The 24,922-nt window shown below is 52.6% G+C and overlaps 1 protein-coding gene across 9 annotated transcripts in view; it reads right to left on the reverse strand.

Annotated features, from left to right (window-relative positions):
* mub (poly(rC)-binding protein mub) overlaps nucleotides 1-24,922 on the reverse strand; it is a 146,827-nt gene that overhangs the window by 43,676 nt on the left and 78,229 nt on the right. For 2 of the 9 annotated variants that reach the window (XM_076520547.1, XM_076520546.1), the window contains exon 2: nucleotides 5,156-5,411. In XM_076520547.1, coding sequence (XP_076376662.1) covers nucleotides 5,156-5,236 — 81 coding nt within the window. In that variant the 5' untranslated portion in view covers nucleotides 5,237-5,411. Of the gene's footprint in view, nucleotides 1-5,155; nucleotides 5,412-11,671; nucleotides 11,697-12,059; nucleotides 12,322-12,558; nucleotides 12,744-12,861; nucleotides 13,089-24,922 lie in introns of those variants that run through there. The other 7 variants (XM_076520545.1, XM_033466461.2, XM_033466460.2 and 4 more) reach the window with 7 other exon arrangements.

Raw genomic sequence — 24,922 nt, forward strand, 5'->3', positions numbered from 1 at the left:
CGGAGATATTTCATACGGAAGCTTGACCGAAACGCGAAGGTCGGTGTATTCGGGACGGAAGCGTTCGCTCCGCGACGAGAAAAAGAAAAACCTGCCGCCCCATGTGGCCCGGTGGCGGCACGGGGGTGTAATGCGAAAGGAAACTGCGCCGAGAGAGAGAGAGAGAGAGAGAGAGAGAGAGAGAGACTTGGTAGACGGTAGGTGGAGTAGAATCATGGCGGAAGAGGGAAGCCCCATTGACGTCGTCGTCGTCGCCATCGGGGCATAAAAACGTGGGTGTAACGAGATTTGTCATGGAAGTACTTCCCGCGCGAGAAGACCACCGGAGGAAGCCACGAGGGGGATCGAGCGAGACAGAGAGCGAGGGCGAAGGCGAGGAAGACAGGGGCGGGAGAAAGCGCGAAGAACGAGAGGGAAACCCTCCAAGGGTGGCTCGCCGCCGATAGGATAAAGGGAGTCTCGGATGAGCTGTCCCCGGGAAGAGCCCTGTGCACCGGAGCATCATTCAGATATGCAGAAACGTGCAATAATTTTCGTGCCGCACTTCGGCACGAACCGGTATCGGTGTGCGTATCGGCTACGTGGAACCGCGATGTCTGTGTTGCACGTTCTCTCTCTCTCTCTCTCTCTCTCTCTCTCTCTCTCTCTCTCTCTCTCTCTCTCTCTCTCTCTCTCTCCATGTTGCGCGAGCGGATCGCCCGATACCCAGCTACCGGCTGCCGGCTGCTAGCTGCTGCTACGTTGTCCCCGACGGGAATTTGATTCTTCGGGCTTGGGGAGGGCGTGCTTCCAAAGGATTCAATGCGAACAGAAATTTGAAAGGGATCTATTGGGTCGGCGGGAATGCGATGTCGGGTTTCGTGGATCTGCGAGCGAATCGATTCGACCCCGGCGGGGTTATTGTTTTGTTTAAACAATGGTCCGATGTAATAGGATCGACCGTGTACACGGGATGTTGCGCGATCGAGGGAAACGATAACCGCGTGGCAAATCGATTTAATCGCGCCAACTCGAAATCGACTACTTTCGCGACACCGTTGGGAACGAGTTTGCGCGCATTTTGCAAGATCGGCCGCGTAAACGATTCGAGGAGAACCGTGCATCGAGGAACGAAACCGTTCGTCGTTCGAAGTATCGAGAAGACCGCGTTTTCCGGGATATTCTTACGAGGCTCGAGAGAGAAAGAGAGAGAGAGAGAGAGAGAGAGAGAGAGAGAGAGAGAGAGAAGAAGAAGAAGAATCGTTTATAGAATCGAACGCGAATCGAATCTTTCGGGCGGGTTGAAATTTCTTCCCGTTTAATATTAAAACCGAATAATTTGGTTAGCCGACGCTCGCGTCGGTTCGTGGAACGACGATGGAACTACTCTTGACCTTATTTTGAAATTTTAACTCGGCGCGCGCGTTTCCTGCGCGAAATGGTAAATATTTTTCAAACGCTCGCTGCGCTACGCGTTCCATCGGAGCGTTGACGTCGAAGCGGTTCTCGCATGAAATATTTACCGCGAAGCGCGTACAACTCCTCTTTCGACTATAAAATACCGATCGGCTTCCCTAGAGCAAGCCGCGTTCTCCTCGCGTCGCTATCGGCCAGCCACCAGGGTTAGGGTGGTTGCCAAACGACGAGGCGCTTCGTTTCGCCATTTCGGCCCAGAGACGACTCCTGCCGTCGAGTGGCGAAATATCGTAACAATGCGCGGTGATTTATTCGTCGCCGACGAAATAGATGCAGGCGACGAACGCGGGAAGGAAGTTCGGATCGTTGCCAGCCCGTCGCTTTCTCGAGGTTAAACGATAACGAAGACTTTCCTACAGGGTGTCGATTCGGTCGCTGAATCTTGCCGGAACGATCGGTCGCGCGGGGTCCGTTTCGAAGAACGTTCCTCGAAAGATCTCGGATCGAATCCGCGCCGTCTCTCGGAACCGACGAAACGAACGCGCGACCGCTTCGTTCGATTCTCGTATCTTTATCTCGATTCCGAGACTTTCGATCGGTCTCCTCCTCGTCGGGCTTTCTTATATTTACACGAAACGCGGACCGTGGACCGGGATAGAAACATCCGTTTGCCAATCTCGCGCGTTCAAATCTCCGCCTGGCCCTTCCTCGATATTCGCTCCCAAAGCAGGGCCACTCGACCGGCAGATATCATCCGCGGGAACGAGCGCGCGGGAGACAAGGGGAGAGAGAGAGAGAGAGAGAGAGAGAGAGAGAGAGAGAGAGAGAGATGGAGCGACGAGCCAGGAAGGGGCCAATGAAAGAAAGGACACGCGTCCTCGTCCGGCCGGGTGGTTTTATTGCGAGCAAAACCCGGCACGACGATCAAAAGCGAAGAACAAACCGTATACAGAGCACCGAGGGAGGGGAGAGCCGCAATTTTGCGTTTTGTTCCGCGTTTTGAGTCGACCTTTCATCAAACGGGATCCGGAGGTCGAGGGAGAGGAGAAGTTTGCTCCTTTCCTAGCGGAGCACGGCTCCCGGACCGCGTGGAAATGCGAACGAGTTCGCGACGAACGGTAAGCTTTGTAAAAACGACGTCCGTCGACTTTCACGGTCAAAAACTACCGAATCGATCGAGGCGAATTTAGAGCGGGGCTTCCGTTTCGTAACGAGACCGCGGATTTCGACGCGTCCGTTCGAAGGATCGGCGAATTTGCGAGAAAATGGAAGGGCCGTGCATCGAAAGAAACGAACGATCTGCGTTCGCGATCGGGACAGAATCGGGCATTCGCGGGCAGAACTCTTTTTAGGATCGTTTCAGGATCGATCGAACGAACCCTTGCGAAAGCACGGACGCGTTCGATCGGCGTTTCGATACCGAAGCGTAAGAGGAAATCGGATAGAGCCGAGAAGAGGATCTTTCATAGAATTACATCGAAAGAGCGTTCGAAGACGAAGAACGAGACGAATATACGAAGATTCACGCCGCGGCCCTTCGGCCGGAGTTCTCGTCGGAGTTTGCCGTTGGAATTATTCGAAGAGTATCGTACAAAGAGAGCTGCTCGGAAAATGTCAAAGCGACGAAAGGGAGCACGAAGCGGAACCGTAAATATGCCAGAGGAATCGTCGTTAAGAGCAGAAGCACGAGTGGCGGGCGGATCGACGACGAACCGTGCGACCGAAATTTACAACTTCGGCGCGAGCCAAGAGGACTCGGAAGATAGGATATCGCCGTCGCTGTCCCTATGCCTATCCCTATCCCGGTTTGCTTCGGCGATCGGGATTTTTATCGGGATTCCGTGGCGCGTCGCGGTATTTTCGTCGAATTTGGATTACCGTCCGAGAATAACCGCGTACGTTGGTCGGCGCCGCGAAACTCGACGTCCGATCGCGCAGCATCTATGAAAAAACGACGAGTGGACCGAGAGCTGCTCGATCTTTCGAGCGCCGACGAGATATCTACTTTTTTACATTATTGCTGGTGGCACGGAATCGCGCACGATTCGCACCGCAACGTTGTAATTATAAATTGGATAAACGATCGTGTTCGATGAAACGTTTCGTAGGTGCCGGAAAGGAAACGATGCGACTAAAAACGCTCGAACGATCGAGACGACGAGCCTGCCCCGAGCACCGAAACCGACCGCGATCGTCGCTCTTATCGCGTCGCGTGCTCGCGATTAAAAAATTGATTCTCGACTTGTTTCCTTGAATACGGTAGGAACGATACGCAACGGTGTACGATATCGCTGTCGAGGAAAGAAAGAAATTTCTATTTCGCGCGGACAAACGCGCGTTGCGCGAAGATCTGCCTCCGAAAGTTGGCCCTTCTCGCGAAGCGAGATCGTATTTATCTCGAGGATCTGGTCGCTGCCGTATCGGAGACCGAACTTCTTAATTAGTTTTTGTATCGCAGCGATTTATACCCGCTCTCTGTAATTTGCTTCCCGAACGCTTCGAACGACCGATTAAAGTTAAAGCAGAGGGAGAAACTACCCTCGACTCGCGTCAACGTTCGTTTCCATTTTCCGTTGGGCGGTTGACGAAGTTTCGAACACTCTTGTGGCGGACCAGACATAAAAAGACACGTCCCTCAAAAACGGGGTGTGCATATGCCTTTTTCGGGTTTTCGCGACGCAAGGCGTACACACCGCAATAAAACAATAAAAACGTTGGGACACAGCTTCGGACCATAGGTCCCGGATCACCCCGGTCGGAAAATCTTCGGGAAAGGCCTTCGCCCTTCCCAAGGACTTTCCCTTATCAATTTCAATACGTTCTCCCCAATAAATACGAGGACCTCTCGACCGGGAGACGTCAGGTAGCAAGTTTTCCTCCGACTCTCGACGTGTTCATATTTCTGTCTCATCCGTCACTCGTTTACCTTTACCTTCTACACACTGTACCTCATCGCCTTTTGTTACAAGTTATATTAAAGTTCTCGTTATATAAAAACCAAAAAAACTCTCTCGGATTATTTTATATAAACCGTCGCAGTAACCCCTGCGACAAACTCTAATCGATGGAAACGAACGAAGAAGATATACCGCGTCGTTCGCGCAAATTTTTTATAACACAACCGAGCGTTTCGATCGATTTTGAAATCGCTGTAAACAATATTCTAGTCAGCCTCGACCGAGTTAACGCCGATCAGTTAAATTCTCCGTTAAACAAGCTTTCGTTCGAGCACGCGTGAGCTCTCTTTTAATCGATGCTATGCGCGATTCTCTCTCTCTCTCCCTTTGTGCGTGCGCGCAGAGACAGCTTAACACGCGGTGGTATCGAATTAAAAATGATAATTGTAAATTCGGTGCCACCAAATGTCGATCGATCGCTACTGCTAATTTCGTTACCCAGTGGCCGACGATATTTATCGAGGCTCTTTATCCGTATCGTCTATGTTATCTTTAGAGAGATACAGGCAACCATTGTCTACGGGATAATCCCAAACGAAATTATACGCGAAGATGCGATCGGCGGCATTCGACGATCGATCGCTACGCTTCGAACCGTATAAATTGTAGACTTTCGGAAATTCGAAGGTAGAGACGAGAAAATTCGACGCGTCGGAAGACTAGAAACTCGGGAACGTCCCCGCGGAGCATCGCGCCCCGGCTGTTTCCGAAAGGAACAGGTGGTTCTCGCCGAGGATCGCCGGCGAACGAACGGCGAGGAGATCGACGCGTTAATCGATAAACAGTACTGGCAAACCTCTTACCTTGCCCTGCATAATCAGGCGGATGGTTAGGGTGACCGAAGGGTCGTCGTTCAAGACCGGTTTGGAATCCATACCGTCCATAACGAAGTCACGAGTTCTGTGATTACGGTAAGGAGTTTTCTTCTCGAGATTTGCGGAGGGAAAGGGTGCGGAGGAGGATAAGGAGGACAGGGAAGAGGTTAGGCGAGTGACTTTGGCTGGAGGGGTCTCGGGGGACGTGCTTCTCAAACGCTCCCAGGTATGCTCGGTCCTTGCACTGCAATCAAAACGTTTACTCCGTTATTAAATCATCGCAGAGGTCGACTTTCGGTGCTCGCGCGCGAAGGAGAAGTTTCGCGATCGCGTCGAGATTCGAAGAAGAACCGATCGCGCTAAAAAATATGCGGCTCGATACTTGGCCAACGGGAACAGAGAGCAGTACGGAGTACCGAGTACCGATCGCTTGGACGAACAAATAAAAGTACGAATTCCGACGACGGGTGAATTTATACGAGTCACCGAGGATCACAACCGAGCGAACACTTTCGCGACCCGAAGCGCGGGCAAAGGGGGATTCGGCGGGGCGACGAAACGTTCGTCGTTCCGGAGAAAAACGGAGGGCCGATGCTTCCGCGATTACGGCTTCGCTCGTTCGGTTTTCAGGTCAGGCGATATAAACACCTGAAAGCGCGGCCGAACTGTCCCGAAGGAGGCACGGGAGCGCGAGCCTGGACCGCTGCTCGACGTCGCTTATTTTACCACGCCGTCGCGCTTATTTAACACGTTGAATGCCACGGGGGTCACCGGTGACCGGCACTTAACTTGGCGGTGACGCCATGGGGGCCACCGGTGACCGGCGCGCCCAAATTGATAGCAATATATATATATATATATATATATATATATATATATATACAAATTGATAGCATATTATATATATATATATATATATAATTTAAAACAAATGTCAATATCTAAAATTTTGTATTATTACCATCGTCGATTCAAACGGTAACCCCTGTCGCAATTAACATGTCAAACATGGTTATATGTATACATCATTATATATATATATATATATATCACATAAAAGAAAATTCATCGTGGCGCCACGGGCAATTTCTGTAAAACCGGCGTGGCATTCAACGTGTTAACCGCGAACGCAATTATTCCGGCTCCTTCGAACACCTTCTCGCCCAGCTAACCGATATCGGTCGGTCTTACGATCTTATTCGTTTTCAGCCGCAAAATCGCCGAAACGTTCTATATGCCAACGTCGACGTCGATTCGGTCCGGAACAACGGGGAATTCGATTCGTTCGGCGTGCCTCGAGAGAGAGAGAGAGAGAGAGAGAGAGAGAGAGAGCGGGTCTCCGTTTGTTTGCCTCCGCGATCGCAAGATTTCCATTCCCAAATAAGCGAACGCGGTGCGCGAGAACGCGTTAATTCCTCTGGACTAAAATGAAAAAATTGTTCCGTTCTACGGCGCATTCCTCCCTAGCACTTCGCGAACGGTATTCCATTTCCAGCAGAATGCAGGAAGGGGGGTACCCTCGCCGCTCCGGTTGCTACGCCCCTTTCTCAATGCCCCCCCCCCCTCCCGCCGTTAAGCCCGCGACCCTCCCTCCGCTCGTAAAAGTGCACCGGACAGGTTTCTCGCTCCGTCCGACGCGAGCGACGCGCTCTCTCGACTCGCGCGCGTCTGGCTCCGGCCCCGGCCGCGTGTTGCCGCGTGTCGCGCGCGTAGCGATAGGCGACGGACGCTTTGTTGCAACAAAGACATCGGTCGCATGCTCCGCGTATCTCCGCGTTATCGGACAGAGGCGTTGTCTCGTTCGGATTTTTCTTGCACCGACACCGGCGTCGACGTCGGACCCGGTCCCCGGTTCCAGTATCGATCTCGACGGGGGGATCCGCGCTTTTAAACGGTCGCTGCATTTTTTGCGCGACAACGCACCGAGCGTTTCTCCGCGACGCCCCGCGAAACCGTTCGGGAATGGAAAAAGCGTTCGTTGACCCGGCGATTGAAATTTCGGAAAATTAAACCAACGATCTCGATCGCTTCCCAACTGGAAATTTCACCGATATTTTCGCGTCGGCTGATGGCGCGTCCAAATCGGGTATCGTCGAAAAATGCTGCGATAATACGGTTCGATCGGCTACTTTGGATCACGACGGTACGCGCGCGCGCGCGGCACTGTAATAGTTTAATGGAACGGTGAATCTGGTACGCTGGATTTAATTTGCTCCGAGTACACACAGGGTGGTCGGTAACGCAATTGGGATCGATCGACTCTCCCGTTCGATTCGAGTGGAAAGAGATAAAAGGCAGAAATTGAATAGCCCAAAGTACCGAACGGTCGTAGTATTTAACAAAATCCGGAAGAATTTCTAAATCGATTTGGATCGCCGCGCGCTCGTTGGTGTTTGGAGGCGCGTATCGTCCGACGGGCGATTTCCTCCTCTTTCACGACTTTTCCTTCCTGCCTCGAACCGAACGAGACGTTGACCCGTTCCGATCGCGCGACCCTCTGTGCAAGGGTGGGACGCCTAAATGGGAACACCCGAACGAAGTCCGTTATTCGCGATAGCGGAGAAAGACCTCCCCGGAAAGTTGCTTTACTTTTAGAAACCCGTACGACCGTACGGAATGTGTAACTCGAACGCGGGAGTTAATTTTTTCGGAACGATCTATCGAGTTATCGGTGCTCGTTTCCCGTCGAAACGCGTCGCTTCTAATCGATACAGCCTACCGTCCTGCGCCGACAAACTTGTCCGGATCGTTTCCGTCCAACGACCATCCAACGTCCGTCGATTTAAAAAAATATGCGACACGAATTTCGATATCGCGAGACAATGGTTTTTAAAAGGTTTTTATTAACACGTCGAATGCCACGTCGGTTTTACAGAAATTGTCCGCGTGGCGCCACGATGAATTTTCTTTTATGCGATACATATAACGTTGAATTATCATCTGCAACAGATAAGTTACAGCGTGTAACCATGTTTGACATGTTAACACATTAAAGGCGGGGGATCTTGACGAAAGTATGCTAGGTAACGCGGCGACCGCCCCGCCTCGTTTTTCGTCCTAGAGCGGGCGATATTTTGTGTAATCGTAACAAAATTTGGACTTAAAAAAGTTGATTTAAACTCTTAAAACTAAAAGAAATATTAAAAAAGAACTAAACGCTGATTACCAAAAATGTTTTAAAGTACATATTTATGAGAAGAATCTAGTATTTTTTATGAGTGTGATAACGTTGATAACACTCGCCACGGTGAAAAGACGCATTGCAAAACTCGCATTTGAAGCAAGTCAACTTTCTTGTTTTATGTGCCGCTCAAACTACGCAGTTTCGTTGGGCATATAGCTTTTTGCCTTTATTTTCTATCCGTATTAAGTTGTGCTTTTTGATGTCTAGCGTACTAATACGACTCCCGCCTTTAAGCTACAGTCGAGGTAAATCGTATTACTACGACTCTCGCCTTTAAGCTACAGTCGAGATAAATCGTATTACTACGACAAAATTTTAGATATTCACATTTGTTTGAAATTATGTATACTTCTATCGATTTGGGCGCGCCGGTCACCGGTGGCACCCATGGCGTCGCCGCCAAGTCGAGTGCCGGTCACCGGTGACCCCCGTGGCATTCAACGTGTTAACACTTAGCCAACCGAATGGGGAGATCTCCCCGTTTTAAATTCAGTCGACCGATGACCGATTGGGGAAATCTTCCACGTGTAATTAAAAATGACTGCTTAATTTTATTAAGATTTGTAAGAGGTACGAATGTTGAAGAAGTAATCGATACCATATAAGTTTGCTTCGTAATTTTTGTTGAATTAATCGAAGTACTTTAATTGTAGGAAATTTTTGAGGTTTCTGGCGCGGTCGTGGAAGTGTTAAACGCGCTTGCAACGCGTCCGCGTTTCTTTCGCGATACGAGTAGAAAATACTGTTCAACAACGATTCTTACTTTACAGCGAACTGTACAAACAATGAAGCTTTGTCTCGTTCCAATTAAAATTATGCATCGAAATTTAATACGATCCACGAGTTCGAACTCGTCCATCGAAGAAAGCGATTCGCGATTTCCTAACGGGAACGTTAAAAAGGAGGATTAAACTGTGCGGTGAAACGTCGAGGTTATTCGGAACGAATGGTCGAAGAGTGGTATCCTCTCGCGCGTAGCCGGTCTTCCGCGATGCTCGAAACGTTCGTTAACACGTTGAATGCCACGGGGGTCACCGGTGACCGGCACTCGACTTGGCTACAGCGCCGTGGGGGCCACCGGTGACCGGCGACGCGACGAATAGTTAAAATCCATAATTAAGGTAAACATCGATACGCATACATTTTTAAATAATATAATATTATAATAATTGTAATTTATTACAATGCGCCACGAAAAATGCATAAAACAAGTTTATACAACTAAACTTATCTGCTGTAAATAATATTTCAACATAATATGCATCGCATAATGAAACATTCATGTTGGTGCATTGGACAAGTCACGTAAAATTCGCGCGGCAGCCAACGTGTTAACACGTTGAATGCCATGGGGGCCACCGGTGACCGGCACGCCCGAATTGATAGAAATATATATATAATTTCAAACAAATGTCAATATCTAAAATTTTGTATTATTATCATCGTCGATTCAAACAGTGACCCCTGTCGCAATTAACACGTCAAACATGGTCATACACTGTCACTTATCTGTCGCAGATAATATTTCAACATTTATGTATCGCATAAAAGAAAATTCATCGTGGCGCCGCGGACAATTTCTGTAAAACCGGCGTGGCATTCGACGTGTTAAAAGAGACAGACGGTAGTAGAAATCAAAAGTAAGCATACAAGATATATCGCGAACTCGTGCGTCCGTCTCTCATCGAGCCGCGCGATTCTTTTTCGGCGACACAGGAAGCAGAAATTCGCGCGACATCGACAGATGGCGCTGAAGCTTCCGCGTTTGCAGACAATACGCGCGGGCAACGTGGTTCGGAGATCCGTGTATTGTTCGCTGGTACACACGCAACCGCGAATATTGACGCGGGAACGCGAGACGGAACACGGAACGTGGAACGGTACCCCCAACCCCCACCCTCCCCTCTTCTCCGCCGCGATTGTTATCGTTCGTCAATAAAATTGCATCCGCGTTCGATCGAACGCGGGAGCGGGTAGAAACGAGAATCGTCGCGTTTATCGACGGAGGTGAAAAGGCAGGGCGCGTATAAGCGATATACTCGATTATTCGATATCGTAACGCGTTCCTATCGGTAATTTCGCGAGCGAGATCCGAATAAATTCGTTACCGCGAGACGATGCTTCGGGTAAATAAATACCCGTCACGGTTCGCCGAGCGATCAATTTTTTCGATAACGAGCGCACACCTCGAGCGAACGCGGTCTCGCCGAGGCACCGAGTTTCGTCGGCCAGTCGCGTGTCGTCGCGTTCTATCCGGTCTCACCGTCCGCTAATTATCGAAGCACCCCGTATCGCGCGGAACGGACGAATTTCAAAGTGAAAAGCTCCGTCGGCGCGACCGCGCGCGCTATATTTAGCCTTGTCCTGTCTTTCTAATCGACCATGCGCGTCTATACCGGCGAACGCAACCGTCCCGTCGTGCCGCTGTCCCCGCGATGCGATGCGATCGCGTCGCGAAATTTAGCGCGATTCGCATTCCGTCGTGCCTGCTCGTGTATCCCGACTCGACGATGCCGACCGGTCCAATCGTTCGATCCGCTCGCGACCCTCCGTATCTCCGGCTCTCGTCGGGAGATCCGACACATCTTTATTCGCATTCGATTTCGAACGCGCGACGATGCGACGAGACGCGACAACGTCGGTCGTTGCACCAGACACATTGCGTAACGTCGAACGGACGCCCTCCGACTAATTCGAGCAATCACGGATCCGTAGGGTAATCCGTGCGATCCGGTGCGCGAAAATCGTCGCGAAATTACAGTCGACCGTATGCGGTGTTTGGTGCGCGCCGCGTCGAGTATCCGATCGTGAAAAACCGTAGGACGACGCGGTCGACGGTAAACGGTATATACGGCAGGTAACGCGTAAACGGGTAAACGCGTGGCCCTGTGTAAAATTTCCTCCTTCGCCGACGCGCCGCGCACCTCGCACCGAAGAGCCGCGACACCGCTGCCGCTACGCGTGCACGCCGGCGGTTCTCGTTTATGTAACGCGGAAAACCGGCTTTTCCATAAACGCAACGACCGACGAGTTTCACGGCGCGACAGTTAATTTGCGCTGCGAGCGTCGCGGTCCACGCGCTACCAACGCGGATCGCGGACGCGAGCGAACCGTTGTCAGGAAAACGATTCGTCTCGATCGCACCGTACGCGATGGATCTGTTGCTCGAGAAAATGGTCGATCGTCGTTGCGCGACGGAGGACGGCTGTGGCAAACGATCGTACGACTTTTGAGAGAGAGAGATAGATAGAAAGAGAGAGAGAGAGAGAGAGAGAGAGAGAGAGAGAGAGAACGCGATCGAACGCCGACGCGAAACGCACGTTGCAGAACCGTACTCTCCACCGGACGAACACGCTCAAAGGCGTGCGTGCACGTAGTAGACGGCTCGTAGCGGCGGTGCGGCGGCGACGGAGAGCCGTTTGGTTTCGGGATCAAAATCGTGCAGCGAAAAGCGGCATTGTTTCGAAGACGGTAGCACGCGCGGCGACATGCTGCATGGAGAAGGTACGCAAATACGAGTCGACGACCAGAAGGAGCGGTACGGTCGTAACAGAAAGAGAAAACTAATCGCTAGGCTAGAACCGTTTGTCTCGGTCGCACACCCGAGAGGCCAGCCGGTCCTTCTCTCTCTCTCTCTCTCTCTCTCGCTCGCTCGCTCGTTCTCTCTCCCTTCCTCCCTCCCTTTCGCTCTATATATATCTCGCTCACTGTATCTTTTCTCCCTCTTTCGTTACTATCCGAGAGGTAGGAGGGGTAAAGAACCGATCGTTCGATTTGCCAGCAACAGCTTTCCTATCTTCCTCGTTGCTGGTCGTTCGTATTCCGTGTCCGTTCGAATTACGCAGCCAAACCGTATTACCGTCGAAATACGAGGCGAGAAACGAGAGGCGAGAGGCGGACACGCGGCAACGAAAACACTGGTTACACTTGCCGCCACTGTAACGACCGCGGACCGATAAGAGATAGTCGAATATTATTATTATTATAATCCGTGGACGCACGCGTCGTACGCGTACGTTTTCGTATCCGCACGTTGCTCGGCGAAAACTATCACCCCGATCGACGGAAAACGACGAGCCAGATCCGAGTTCGTTCGGTACACGAGAACGAACCTCCGACGAAATTCGTTTCGAGGAAGTCGACGTCGACGCGGCGTCGCACACCACGCTGCGAACCGTCTCCCTCCCGGCACCGTGTGCATACGTACGTAGAATTTGTCACCGTTGCGCACAGCTTGCACACGAGAACGCAACACTCGCGATCCCGCACGAAAACGAGGTACGGACGACGGTCGGCACGGATCGCTCGACGAGCGTTCCGACACAGAATTTCTCGGCGGAATACGGGAAAATTGAACGAACGGTAATAACGCCGGCGCGGCGTGTGCGCCGTAGCGGCGCACCATCCGTTGTTCCTCGTCCGGTCGGTCCGCTCTCCGCAACGAGGCGTCCCGAGCGGACGAGGTTCGCATTTTAATGGGGCGCGGCCGTACGAGAATATTCTTAATTACCTAAATGCGCTTCTCAATCATCGGGGATCGATCCGGCTCGCTTCATCGACGCACACTACACACTCGATCCACGGAAACGGGGGGAAAGGAAGAAAAACACTACACTCTACGCGACACTGGAAAACTGCACCACCTCGGCGGAACGCGAACGAGTCTAGCTCGTTCTCTCTTACGTCCGGTGTCCGGTCTCGCTCTATTCCGTCGATGCGCGGCACTGTGCGCAGTGCGCGCCGCTGCTGCGTGTTCGCGTCCGCGTCCGTAGCGCGACGTTACCGCCTCCTAGCGGCCGCCAGCCTCTTCTCGACCAACCGGCGCGCGACATCGGCTGGCCAATCGCGGCGTCGCTGGCTACCGCTCTGGCTACCCTCGGCCACCGCTTTCCGTTCGACCGACGAACGCGCGCCAACTTCGAACGCTCTCTTCCGAACCGATCCGTGCGACCCAATTCTCGCGTTCTCTCGCTGGAATCGAGATCTCCGTCGCGCGCGGCTCCGATGTTATATCGTTCGAAATCGCTTGTCAAGAAGTTCGAATTTGCATTTTTCTACCGAATAGATAAAATTATAAGCGATCGTTCGCGAACAGCGTCGGTCGAATCGATCGTATCGGCGATCGTCGAACAATATTTCTCGAGGTTTTCTCGACCGTGTCGTCCTCTCGATTTCAAGTACGCGGACCGTTGGACACCCGATACTCGTACAGGCAGTTTAACTACCCGTAGTTACTCCCGCGGAGTAGTCGCGCTAACTCGATGCTGGAAATCGATAAACTGTGAAAATAACTCTTTTACGGAGGGATATCGATAAAAAATTAACCGGTATAGTTCGAACGCGCCGGAGCCCGATACGTACGTATAAATAAAATTATCGGAACCGCTCGATCCGGCTCGGACGGCGTCGCTCGCGCGCGCGAAAAGGTTAAACGGAAAACAATATTCACCGGATTATCGACGTCGAACGATAACGACGCGGATGATTGTAATTGCCCTGTATTAGGTAATATTCCATCCCGCGCGCGGCACACGTGAAAAACGAATCGAGTTACCGCGCCGAGGCCTCTGTTTGTTCAACGGAATATCGCTCGTACGAATAAACATATACGAATATGCAAATGCTCGTTTCGCACGCGGCGGTACTCGCTCGATCGTAGCTACGGACCAGATTGAAAATTGCTTCTCTATCGCGTTAATTTCGGCGAACGCTTCCGAACGTAACGGCCCCGTAATCGCGCGCGCGCGCGCGCGCGCTCGCGGTCCCAATCGAAAATCAACGTCTACGCGTTGTAGAATCGTCGCGAGCCCTTTCCAACGATCCAATCGCCGCGATCGGTCGGCCAGTCGAAAATTGATCCTTCGCGTTCGAAGTCGTTTCGACTCGAAATCCAAAATCGATTTCCCGACTTACGGTATTTCCATATTAACACATTAAAGGCGGGAGTCGTATTACTACGATTTATCTCGACTTCTCATAAATATGTACTTTAAAACATTTTTTGTAATTAGTGTTCAGTTCTTTTTTAATATTTCTTTTAGTTTTAAGAGTTTAAATCAACTTTTTTAAGTCTAAATTTTTTTACGATTACACAAAATATCGCCCGCTCTAGGACGAAAAACGAGGCGGGGCGGTCGCCGCGTTACCTAGCATACTTTCGTCAAAATCCCCCGCCTTTAACACGTTCCGTGCCACGTGTACCATCGATGGTACACGCTTGCATGTTTACTTAGTGAACTGAACAAATTGTTTACAAGAAATTTCGAACCGAAGAATCAATTTCCACCGCAAGAATGGGCGTTGATAAGTTTTTGTTACGTTGTTATGTGTACGAGAATTAATAATTGCACGTAATACATCAAGTTTTAGTAAAATATCAAAGTGTGAAGATTCGAGTAAAAAAAGCTCGGCACGGAACGTGTTAATGTGTTAAACGCGACTTACGACAGCGAGTTTCACGCGTACGAAATCGAGTCTCGCGGTTCGTACGACGGTCACGGTTCTAGCAGTTTTTCTTCGAAGCGCGTATAAACAAATTTGAGTCACCGGTCGAGAGCAAAGGATTAACGCCGTTTCGCCGAATCAGGAGCCGCCGCTGAGCCGCCGCTGATCCGCCGCCGACCGCGCGCGTGCCGGTCGCTGACTTTACGATTTTATTATTTATCGGGCCCGTGTGCCGGGGCTCTCCCACTCGATCTCCGCGGTACGGTCGTTCGACTTTTCTCCGTCGAAGGACAAGCCTGCGAACGAGCCAGGCCCGTGCAAAAGTGAACGGGCCGTGTCAAACTCGATAACGAAAGGTTGCGCGAGTAGCTGAACAAAAGGCAGCCGTTTCTGGATGAACGAGCGAGCACGATCGCAACCGACGCTCGGGACACGACCCGTTGTGCGTTCCGCGCGCCACCCGAGTCGGGTGACCCGACAGATTCAACCCCGATAATTAAGCGAAACCAGATTTTATTGCCTCTCAAAATGCAGGTTCAGTCTCCCCCGGGTCACGGGGTCACCGATATTTTCAATTTTCGGGGGATCGATCGAGTTTCTGCGCGCAAATAAACAGCGAACAGCTCGTTCGAAGCGAAGCGTACGAAACGCAGCTATTAAATAGGCGATTAATTAAATGTTACACGGCGAGCGGGTGTGCCTCGGTACGCCGCGCCACGCCTCGCCTCGCCTCGCCGCGTCGCGCGTCGGCTCGCTCCCGATCTCGTTGCCCATTCGGTTAATTACCGCACCGCGCCCGCGCCCGCCTCCCCGAGACGTTGTTTGTAGGACATCCTTAAATGTAGCCGCGGACTTGCCCTCACGATGCTCCCCGGGAAGGCCATTACGACGACAATGGCTTGCCATGGGTAGTAGCGCGACCAGCAATTTAATTATCATTTTAGGCGGCGCGGAAAGCAATTATCGGAAATTCAGTTTGCAATGGCCAATGGAGCCTCGATCCAGACTAACGGGGACCGCTGCTACGTCTGTGCACCTGCGAAAGACCGAGCTCATTAGGAAGCACTTTTCTCGACGATTATGCCGCGCTCTAAGTGGTGCACTTTGGGCACGCGTGCATCGCGCATCGTGCATCGTGCACCCGTCGTCGCCGCACCGTACCGCGTCGCTCGGCTCGATAAATAGCGGATTCCTGACGGCGACCGTAAATAATATTTCCGGCGTCGATCGACGTTGCCCGGAATCGCGAGCAATTTTCGACATCCCGAGGAAATATCGCCTCGAGCTCGTCGACGGCGATATGGCAGGCGGTTGCTTCCTCCGAGAGAATAACTAATTAACAAAAACTGCTTCGTCGGACCTTGAATATCAATGTCCGCGTACAAATCGGCGAGCGTCGAAGCGGTCGAACGTCGAGACAAGGCTGTGCATACATTTTTACCGCGCGTATCGGGGTCTAAGATCGTCGTTCGAACGTCGTCGCAACTCGCAACGCGAGTCGGCTAGTTCGTCCGTGTCCAGGCGAGAAGCATGCTTCGTTCGGAGATGCAAAGATTCGTTCGGGCGACTCTAGAAATCCGAGCACCCGAGTCAAAATCTGTTGTTCGACGCTTCTGAAAAAACGATTCGGCGATTCGTTTGGATTCGTTCGGGCAAAGCGGCGTGTTCGCGTTCCTCGGTAACTTCGATCCGGCGCGATCTCGTCGACGCGTACACCGTTGCAGACGGTTGGGGGGATCTCTGTATTCGCGACGGTGCATTTGGAAGAGTTGCTGGCGACGCGACGCCATTACGATACGACATTATCGCGGCGCAGAAAATTGTAAACTGGGAACGGTAATACGTCGGGATGACGAAGTTCAAAGACGCGATCTCTGGTATGTATTTGCCGTGGCAGTGCACTCTGAAAAATTGCGGACAGTTGTACCGTTTCGAATAACACACATTGGCTCGTTGAAATCGAAGGCAGCAGGATACGGAGCCGCGGCAATCGCAATATGGTAGATCGAGGAAACGTATAATATTTTCTGAGTGGTTAGAACGCGGCACACACGTATATCTATGCTCTCGGCTGTGACACAATTCGCGGGCCCTGATCTCCGAGCTCCGAGCCCCGAGCCTGTTCGTCGCCGATGCCACCGGGAATACACATCGAATATCGCTCGTGTTGCCGTCGACGCGCGAGATCGCTCGAAAAATCTGTCGCTGGGATCGTTGAATATCGCAAGAACATTAAATATATCCGTTTCAGCGGGATTTACGTCGCCGCCTCGCTCTCTTTGGCTCCTCGAACCTCGATCCTTTATGTTTACGTTCGTGTTCGTACACGTGTCTATTTCGCGAAGGTACTTCGAATCGGTTAAAAAGCGAAGGAAAATTGTCTCTCGATCCAATGTTTCATATATATATATATAAGCATAAATTCGTATATATATATATACGAATTTATGCTTCGACAACTTAAAAAAGACACGATTAGCACGCAGGTTCGATCAAAGATTAAATTGCATGGGAACAAAATGTAAAATACCGATGTTGATATAAAAAGTCATTCCAAGTGGATTTTACGATTCAAATTGCCTTTGCGCGTTCCACTCTCGCCCTCGCCCTCGCGCCAGCCGTCGCGCCGCGTAAAAAGCGAAATCCCGAACGAGAGAACGTTGACGGTCTTTTATTCGTTTAAATTCCCGTCCGCATTGTAACAGCGAGTATTTGTTTATAGTATTGTGGCGTCGCATTCCTCTACCTGAGCGCGGCCGCTAGCAATAAAACAAGTACCGTTCCTAATCCTCAAAATTCCCTAATCACGCACCCCTAATAAAACAATTCTCCTCACATTTGGACACCTCGACCCGCACGGGACTTTCCCAACTTTCTCCTTTCCTACGAAGACCCATTTATTCCTTTCTTCTCTTCCACTATAAAAGAGACAAACGCGCAACTCCAAAAGCTCAGTCTGTCCTAAGTTGCTAGTCCTACGACACCGCGCTAGTCGCGCCCGCGCTCATCGATAGCAATTCAATAAACTGCATTAATAGTAACCTCAAACACGCTCTCCGATTCGCTTACCTTCCCTTCAGTGCTAAAGTATTAATATATACATATGTATACAAAGCGACGGCGAAAGTTTAAATTTGACAGAAATATGCCTCTTTCGTGCGATATCGTTCCCCGGAACCGGCGCTGGAAAGGGAGAGAACGCTCAGTTTTCACAAATCTACTTTAAACCTCGGCCAACTCTGACCGCGCAATGGTATGTCGAAAGAATGCTAATCCGCGGGTTTAAACTTGATTCGGACCTCGGTAGCAAGCCGCAAAATTATTGTCTACTATTTCATTCGTTTCATTTCTCCGCGCAAAGCAGAGCGAAGCGGAGCAAAGCAAAGCGAAGGAAAGCAAAGCAAAGCAAAGGAAAGCACAGCAACGGTCAAATATCTGGAAGCCTGGTTAAATAATGGCTGCGTTGAAATATTACGAAACGATGCGAAATTGTTCATAGTATATTAATACGGTGTTTCGCGAGCGTGTCGAATTGCCGACCGTTCAAGGTGCCGTTTCGATCGAAACGTTTCATAAAACGGTATGTTTCGGCTGCTATTACCGGAGCGCTTTACCGCGGCTAGAACGAACCCGTCGAGTTTAGGAACATACGATTACGAAACTTTTCGCGTCGACGCGTCGCGCCCGGCGAGAACCACCGGCACCGCTATCGGAAGCACGAGCGAAAAGCAACCCCTCGGTTCCATAGACGAGGTTGCTTCTCGCCGGAGAGAAATCCGTGGTCGGAGAGCGGAGAACGGAGAGAACGTTAAGATCGACGGAAATGAGACGACGTCTACGGCCGCGACAAGATTTCGACTCGGATAGAAAGCCAGTCGCGGGAATCTCCGTGGTGGCGGCGGTGGCGGTGGCTCGATATGTGCCGGGGAAAAAATGGATGGGTGAGAGGGAACTATATGGGGATAAGCCGTACAGTTATTGGAGCTCTACGAGCGGTTATTGAAACGACTCTATGCCCCGACCCCGACCGCGACAACGACGACGACGACGTCGACGACGACGTCTACTCCCCACCGGACGCGCGAATATGCTACCGTTCGAGCAAACGAGCGCGTATTTCTCGGCTGTCGGAAAATCGGTGAATACTCGCCTCGGAAAAACTTGGTGGTATTTTCTGCCGACCGCCGACTACCGATTCCATCCAACGCGCGGTTTGATTTTTCGCAGCTTCGGAAGCGGTTCGAAATCGACGACGACGAATTTCTCGCGATTTCTTAAGAAGATCTCGATCGACGAAGCTCGACGACTTCTACGAGGAAGAAACGTTCGCGCGCATGTTCGTACGCCGTTCGAAGCTGTTCGACCGGGACCCGGTGGAAAGGTTGCTCGCCGTTTCGTTTCGACTCGCTCGACCGATCGCGAGCGTTTCGGTTTCGGTTTCGGTATCGAGCGGACGAGCGAGGGCGGAGGGTCGCGGAATATAGAAAAGCGCCGGTCTGGCCCGGGGCCTGCGAACTCTTTCATCCAGCTGCCATTGTTCTCCGGCCTTCTTCGGCCGCTCTTCTCTCGTTCCCCCTTTCCTCTCTCCTCTTTTCCCTTTTCTCTTTTCTGTTACCCTTTTCCGCCGATCCCCCGCGCGCCGTCCCGGTGTCAGGCACTCGCGGCACTCGCGCAACTTCTTCCGGTGCAGCCGGCTTTAAGGTTTCCTAGGATTTTGCCGGCAGCCAGTCGCGGCCGGCCGGTGATCCGGTACCTTGACCGGGTACCGTGTAGCTGCAGCGAGTCCGATCGGGCCTCGTTAGGAATCACCCGGGGCACCGTCGCGTCGCGTCGCCTCGCCTCGCCTCGCCTCGCCTCGACTCGCTCCGTCCGCCGAAGCAGATGCTTCTAATGAAATTCTAACGGGACCGGATCTTCGTCGAGTGGATTATAATTTCCACATTGTCCGGGCAAGTAGTTGGCGCGCATCGCGGCGGCTGGGAGGATCCGCGGGTGACAACGATTTGACGCGCGATTCGAAACTCGTCTTCGACGGTCTTACCGGATGAGAGATAAATCGCGATCGATCGACCGCGTCGTTCGCTTCGAACGTTTCCGATGGTAGGGTGAAATTTTGATTTCGATTCGAAAGACGCGAGTAACGTCGTCCGCGCTCGGAATTGGCAGATCGCGTTCGAAATCCGCGGAACGAGTCTGGCACGATATCGCGCGGAAAGAGGTCGATCGATTTTTTCGACGGAAAATTCTCCTCGGTCTCCGAACACCGGAAATGGAGTCTTGGATAATTTCGAGCGATCGCGGTCGGAATAGGATTCGTGGCCGACCAACGACGTTCCGCACGGCCGCCGATGTCTCCGTAAATCGGTATGTCGCGTCGATTCGAGTATCGCGCGTCGGGAGACGAAGCGGAAGAAGCCTGGAATGGAAATCCAAAGTCGGACACGGAGAGATGGAACAGCTGTACGCGGAGATTAACCGTAACGGGGGATGAGAATTAAGCGATTTATAGGTCGCGGCGGGGTGCTCGAGAGCGGAGCGCGAGCGAACATCGTATCGCCGTCGTCGCGGCGTCGAGCGACGTTTCGCCGAGGTCGGTGGAAACGTTCGGGTCGCACCGATCGTTTCTGCCAACGAAACGGACGATGTCCGCAAACGGCCTTGGAAAGAGTAATTGGCGGACTGGCGATTACGATTTCACGCGTTTCTCGCAAAATGTCCGTTTCTATTCGGCAAAAAATATATTCGAATTTCTTCCATCGAACGTCGTCTCGAGCCGCGGAGACGACGCGCGATCGCGTCGCGGCGAACGCGCTCTCGGCTCGGGGTTTATGCACGCGCCGCCTCTGCGAGCACTCTCCGACGTGCATTCGCATTCGCATTCGCTGGCTCGTATGCATATGCATACGTCGGGATTCGACGCGCGAGGATAACGACGGCCCGTGGAAATTGAGTTCCGAACGGTTGTAGAACCGTTCCGTTGGCAAATAAACGTCGCGTCGCGTCGAAATCGCTGGCGAAAGACGACGCGCGAACATCTTCGAAACTGTCGCGTATACGCGAATCGACCTTGTCGGCTCCGACACGCGACTAAAGTTTCTCGGTCCGAACGCGTCGGACGAAAGAAATGGTCCGAAATCTTCGCGCGCCTCGTTCGTTTTCGGAGAATCGCGCGAACGAACGTTTCCGTCTATCGGCCGAGTTCTCAGCTTCGCGCATCGAACGCGAAATTTCCAGGTTCGGCCGTTGCCGATCGAGAGTACCGTGAAACGGTCGACCCTCGATATAATAAACGGGAATCGGATTATTCGCGAACGAAGTTAAATGTTCTCCGATGCGGCGCGGTCTCGCGACTTCCACTCGACCGCGGCTCTCGCGGCGCGGCGAGCGGTAAGCGGTAAGCGGCGAGCCAATTAAATTATGGCGTCGCGTCGGAAAATCGCATCGGGAGATCGAGAGATCGGAGCAAGATATTTAAATGCGCGAGTCGTCGCGCGTCGCGTCGCCGTCGGATCGCAAGGATCCTCCTCCGGTGAAAACGGCTTTGACGCGCGCGGCACCGGTTCTAAATGACACCTCGACCGACGTCGGAGGATACGTCTTCGTTTAGACGCGAGCCGGGGACCGCGAGTATGCGAATTGCGAGAAGTAGATCGGCATCGGTTCGGACAGCTCGACCGATCCTTGACCGGGAAATACGGAGGCTGCGTTCGCCGAATCTACCGATATCGGAGGAAAATTCGCGGGAGAATAAAACGAAATTCCTGGCAACGGCAACGAAGAGGCGTCGATGAAGCGGCCAAACAACTGTCTCTCTCTCTCTCTCTCTCTCTCTCTCTCTCTCGCCGATACAGAAGCGAATAATTATCGCGATCCCTGCCACCGTCTACCGAAAGATAGCGCGAGCCAGCGACGCGAAACGCTCGCATCCAACGACGGCCCGTATCGCCGTTTTATGAAATCGACAGTCATCGTCCCATCGGGCCGCGGATATTGTTTGCAAATTCGAATTTGCATACGTTCTCTTCGATCGATGCGTTTAGAACCAAAGACGGAGATACATTTTACCGCGCGTTTTATTCCACGCGCAACGGCAACGTCCGTTTCATCGAACGCGAGCAAGTATCCGGATTATTCTCGTCGTTGGCTCGAAACGCGTGGCGAGTGCCGACCGAAACGAGATCATCGCGGCGGACGAGATCTTTCGCGAGTATCCGCGAATCGAGCAACGACTCGAACGATCGATCGGCTCGAGAAGATCGTTCTCGTTCGCGTCGGCGATCGTTGCGATCGCCTCGATCGGCCGAAACGTCGAAAGGAACGGAAGCCGTCGGCCGAACGCGACGCGGAAGGGCCGAGAATGAGCGAAGGAACCCGCTTCGGGAGCGGGTCGCGCATCGAAACGCCGAAGTTCGGATTCGTTCGGGGTCTCTTTCGCCCCGCGTATTTATCCTCGCGAGAGCTCGCGGACGCGGACCCGACGCGAACGAACAAGTCCGGAGCGAGCACTTTTTATTTGGACGTAACGAGTTTAGCAACTCGGATACTCGTGCTTCGTTTGGTCGAACCAGGAACGACCGAGCCCGGCACTTTCGAACAAGTTCGGTCTCCGTACCGCGACTACGACGCGCGCGCGTACACCCAAACGCGGATATTCCGCAGAATTTCCTACTCGGCGGTCTTACATATGTTCCGCTCGCCGAGCCAGAGAGTTCAACTTCGTCCGACGGCGAACTCGACTCGAGTTATTAAATTCGCCGCGGATCCGGAGATCCGCGAACAACCTCCTCGCCGACGCGTCGCCGCGCCGACCCTTTCGCCGCGAGACCAACGGTCTCGTAGGACATTCGATTTCGATTTTGCGGAGCAACCCCCGGAACACCGCCGTTCGAAGATGCGAACGCGCGGATCACGCGACCCGCGCGATCCCCTCGTCGTCGTCGAGACCGCGAGTGGAAAATCTGACGGGCCGGCGGACGACGGAAAATATGAAATCGCTCTTTTGATAAAGAGATTTCCTTCCAGGCTGTTTCCGGCCCCGTGCTGTCAGCCCCGCCCCGCCCCGCGCCCCTTTAATTTCGAGTTAATTTGCTCGGCTACCGTAATTCGTTCGTCCCGATGGCCGAGTCGAGAGTTAAACGGCTCGTTCCGCGAGCTCGGTCGGATCGACGATTCGAGCCCGCCATTAGAAACTTTGAGATTAGACGAAACGTTTGCAACTCCGAGTCCGAATCGAGCGTGTACAAATCTGTTCGTTCGAACGATGCTTGGTTCGACGTAAACGTCGACGAGTGCGTACGGACGCGAAGGTGTCGTTCCATCGGCTGTTCGCAGCACGAAATCGAAGACAAGTTCCCACGAACGTACCTTCTACGATCCGATGGAAAGATTCGGAACGAACGCGCTGTCTTTTTTCGATCGAAATCGAAAGAATTTCGACCGTTGCATCCGATCGCTCGCGCAAGTTTTTCGGGAAGAGAACTTTGCTGTTAATTGTTTCCTCGTTATCTTCGCAACGGGTAAACTAATTTTTCGTGTACGGAGGTGGTTCGTGCCGCGTAAAACGACCTCGTATACAGGATCCTTTGCTCGAAAGTAGAATGTTTTTGCGGTTAAGTGGCTGCATTAAAAGTTTCCTGCGAAGTTAAGTTGTTCGAACTCTTGGGAAGTTGGTTCTCCGAGTCTTTGCTCGATGGATATTGTTCTCGAAGCAGAGATTTTAATAATGTATACGGCGCGGCGTCGGCTTCGGCGGCCGGAAGCGGCGGAAGGGGGGCAGGGGGCTGTTATCGTTCTCCTCGAACAGAGAATTTTTCGGAAAATCCGTTTCGTTCCGCCGCGGTCGCGTACGCGTTCGCTGAGAAATCGACCCCCCGAAAAGACAGGCCCGATCCGAAACGAACGCGCGTACGTACGCGACCGATGGAAACCGAAGGACGAGGCTATACCCGCGCACGACGTCGTTTTCTTTCGATCCGAAACGCGTCGAAGCTTCGCGGACAAAATTTCGCGATTTCCATCGAGAATATTCGAAACATCCTGCGAACCAGGGGCGCGCAGCGGTAAAAATCTCCGCCAGGAAAACCCTCTCGCCACAATTACGACCATAAAAGAGGCGGGTACACTCGGGATGAGCCACCCCGGCTGAAGCAGAGTTTTGCCAACTTAATTCAAATTATCCGAGGCGAAACGAGAGAAAGGGACAGCGGGGAGAAGAGCGAAAGCGAGCGAGCGAGAACGTGGGGGCGAGGGTTCCAACACTCGAGACGGCCGCTATAGAGATCTCGTCGGCGCTGGCGTTGGTGCTGGTGCTGGTGCTGGTGCTGGTGCTGGTGCTGGTGCTGGTGCTGATGCTGGTGCTGGTGCTGGTGCTGGTGGGCTTCGTATCGAGGCGCATCGCGGGCTCCGCCGATTTTTTAGGGGCTGCGTGTAATCAGCGAAATCCAGAGCGGTGAATCAATACCGTGCACGGTCTACCCTCTTCCCTGTCGACCGGCCCCGCGCTACCCCGCGCGTCCCTCCGGCGCTCCACGTTCCGGCGTCCTTTCGATTTCCGAAACTTCCGGCACATCGTCTTCGAGGCGTTATTACCAGCCGGCAGCGCGGCAGCCGACAGCCGGCAGCCGCCAGCCGGAGGCATTTTCATTTCCTAGCCCCCGAATTTTCGATTTTCGTCGGTCGGAGGAGTCTCCCGGGCCGGTCTCCCCGTGGATTCGACGGCGAGAGCCGGAAGGGGATAAGCCGCGCGGTCCTCGATATCCGAGCGAAAACCGGGGATGGTTCGGCCTTTCGAGAACACCCAGTTTCGAGCAACCCTCGACCTCCGCTCCTCTCTTTTTCCGATCATTTTCCCAAAGTATACCGGGTTCCCAGGACGCGAACCGGCGCGACGGGCAAACGCGTATACGGAGGTGGAAGCCCGTCTCGGTGCCGTGCCGGTTAACGGCCGTACGGAGATCCAGCCGGATCATCGGTTGTTACGGTGGCGAGGAACCAGCCCGGATACGGTATCCGTCGATGCTCCGTCCGACCGGCCTCCGACGCGCGTAAGTGGCTTTCCCGAGATTTTCCATGGGAAACTGGGAACTTCTCTGTCGGGTCGAGACGGGCCGAGGCGCGCGTTATCCGCG

This window comes from Megalopta genalis, chromosome 3, assembly GCF_051020955.1.
Source record: "Megalopta genalis isolate 19385.01 chromosome 3, iyMegGena1_principal, whole genome shotgun sequence".
Taxonomy (NCBI): Eukaryota; Metazoa; Arthropoda; class Insecta; order Hymenoptera; family Halictidae; genus Megalopta; species Megalopta genalis.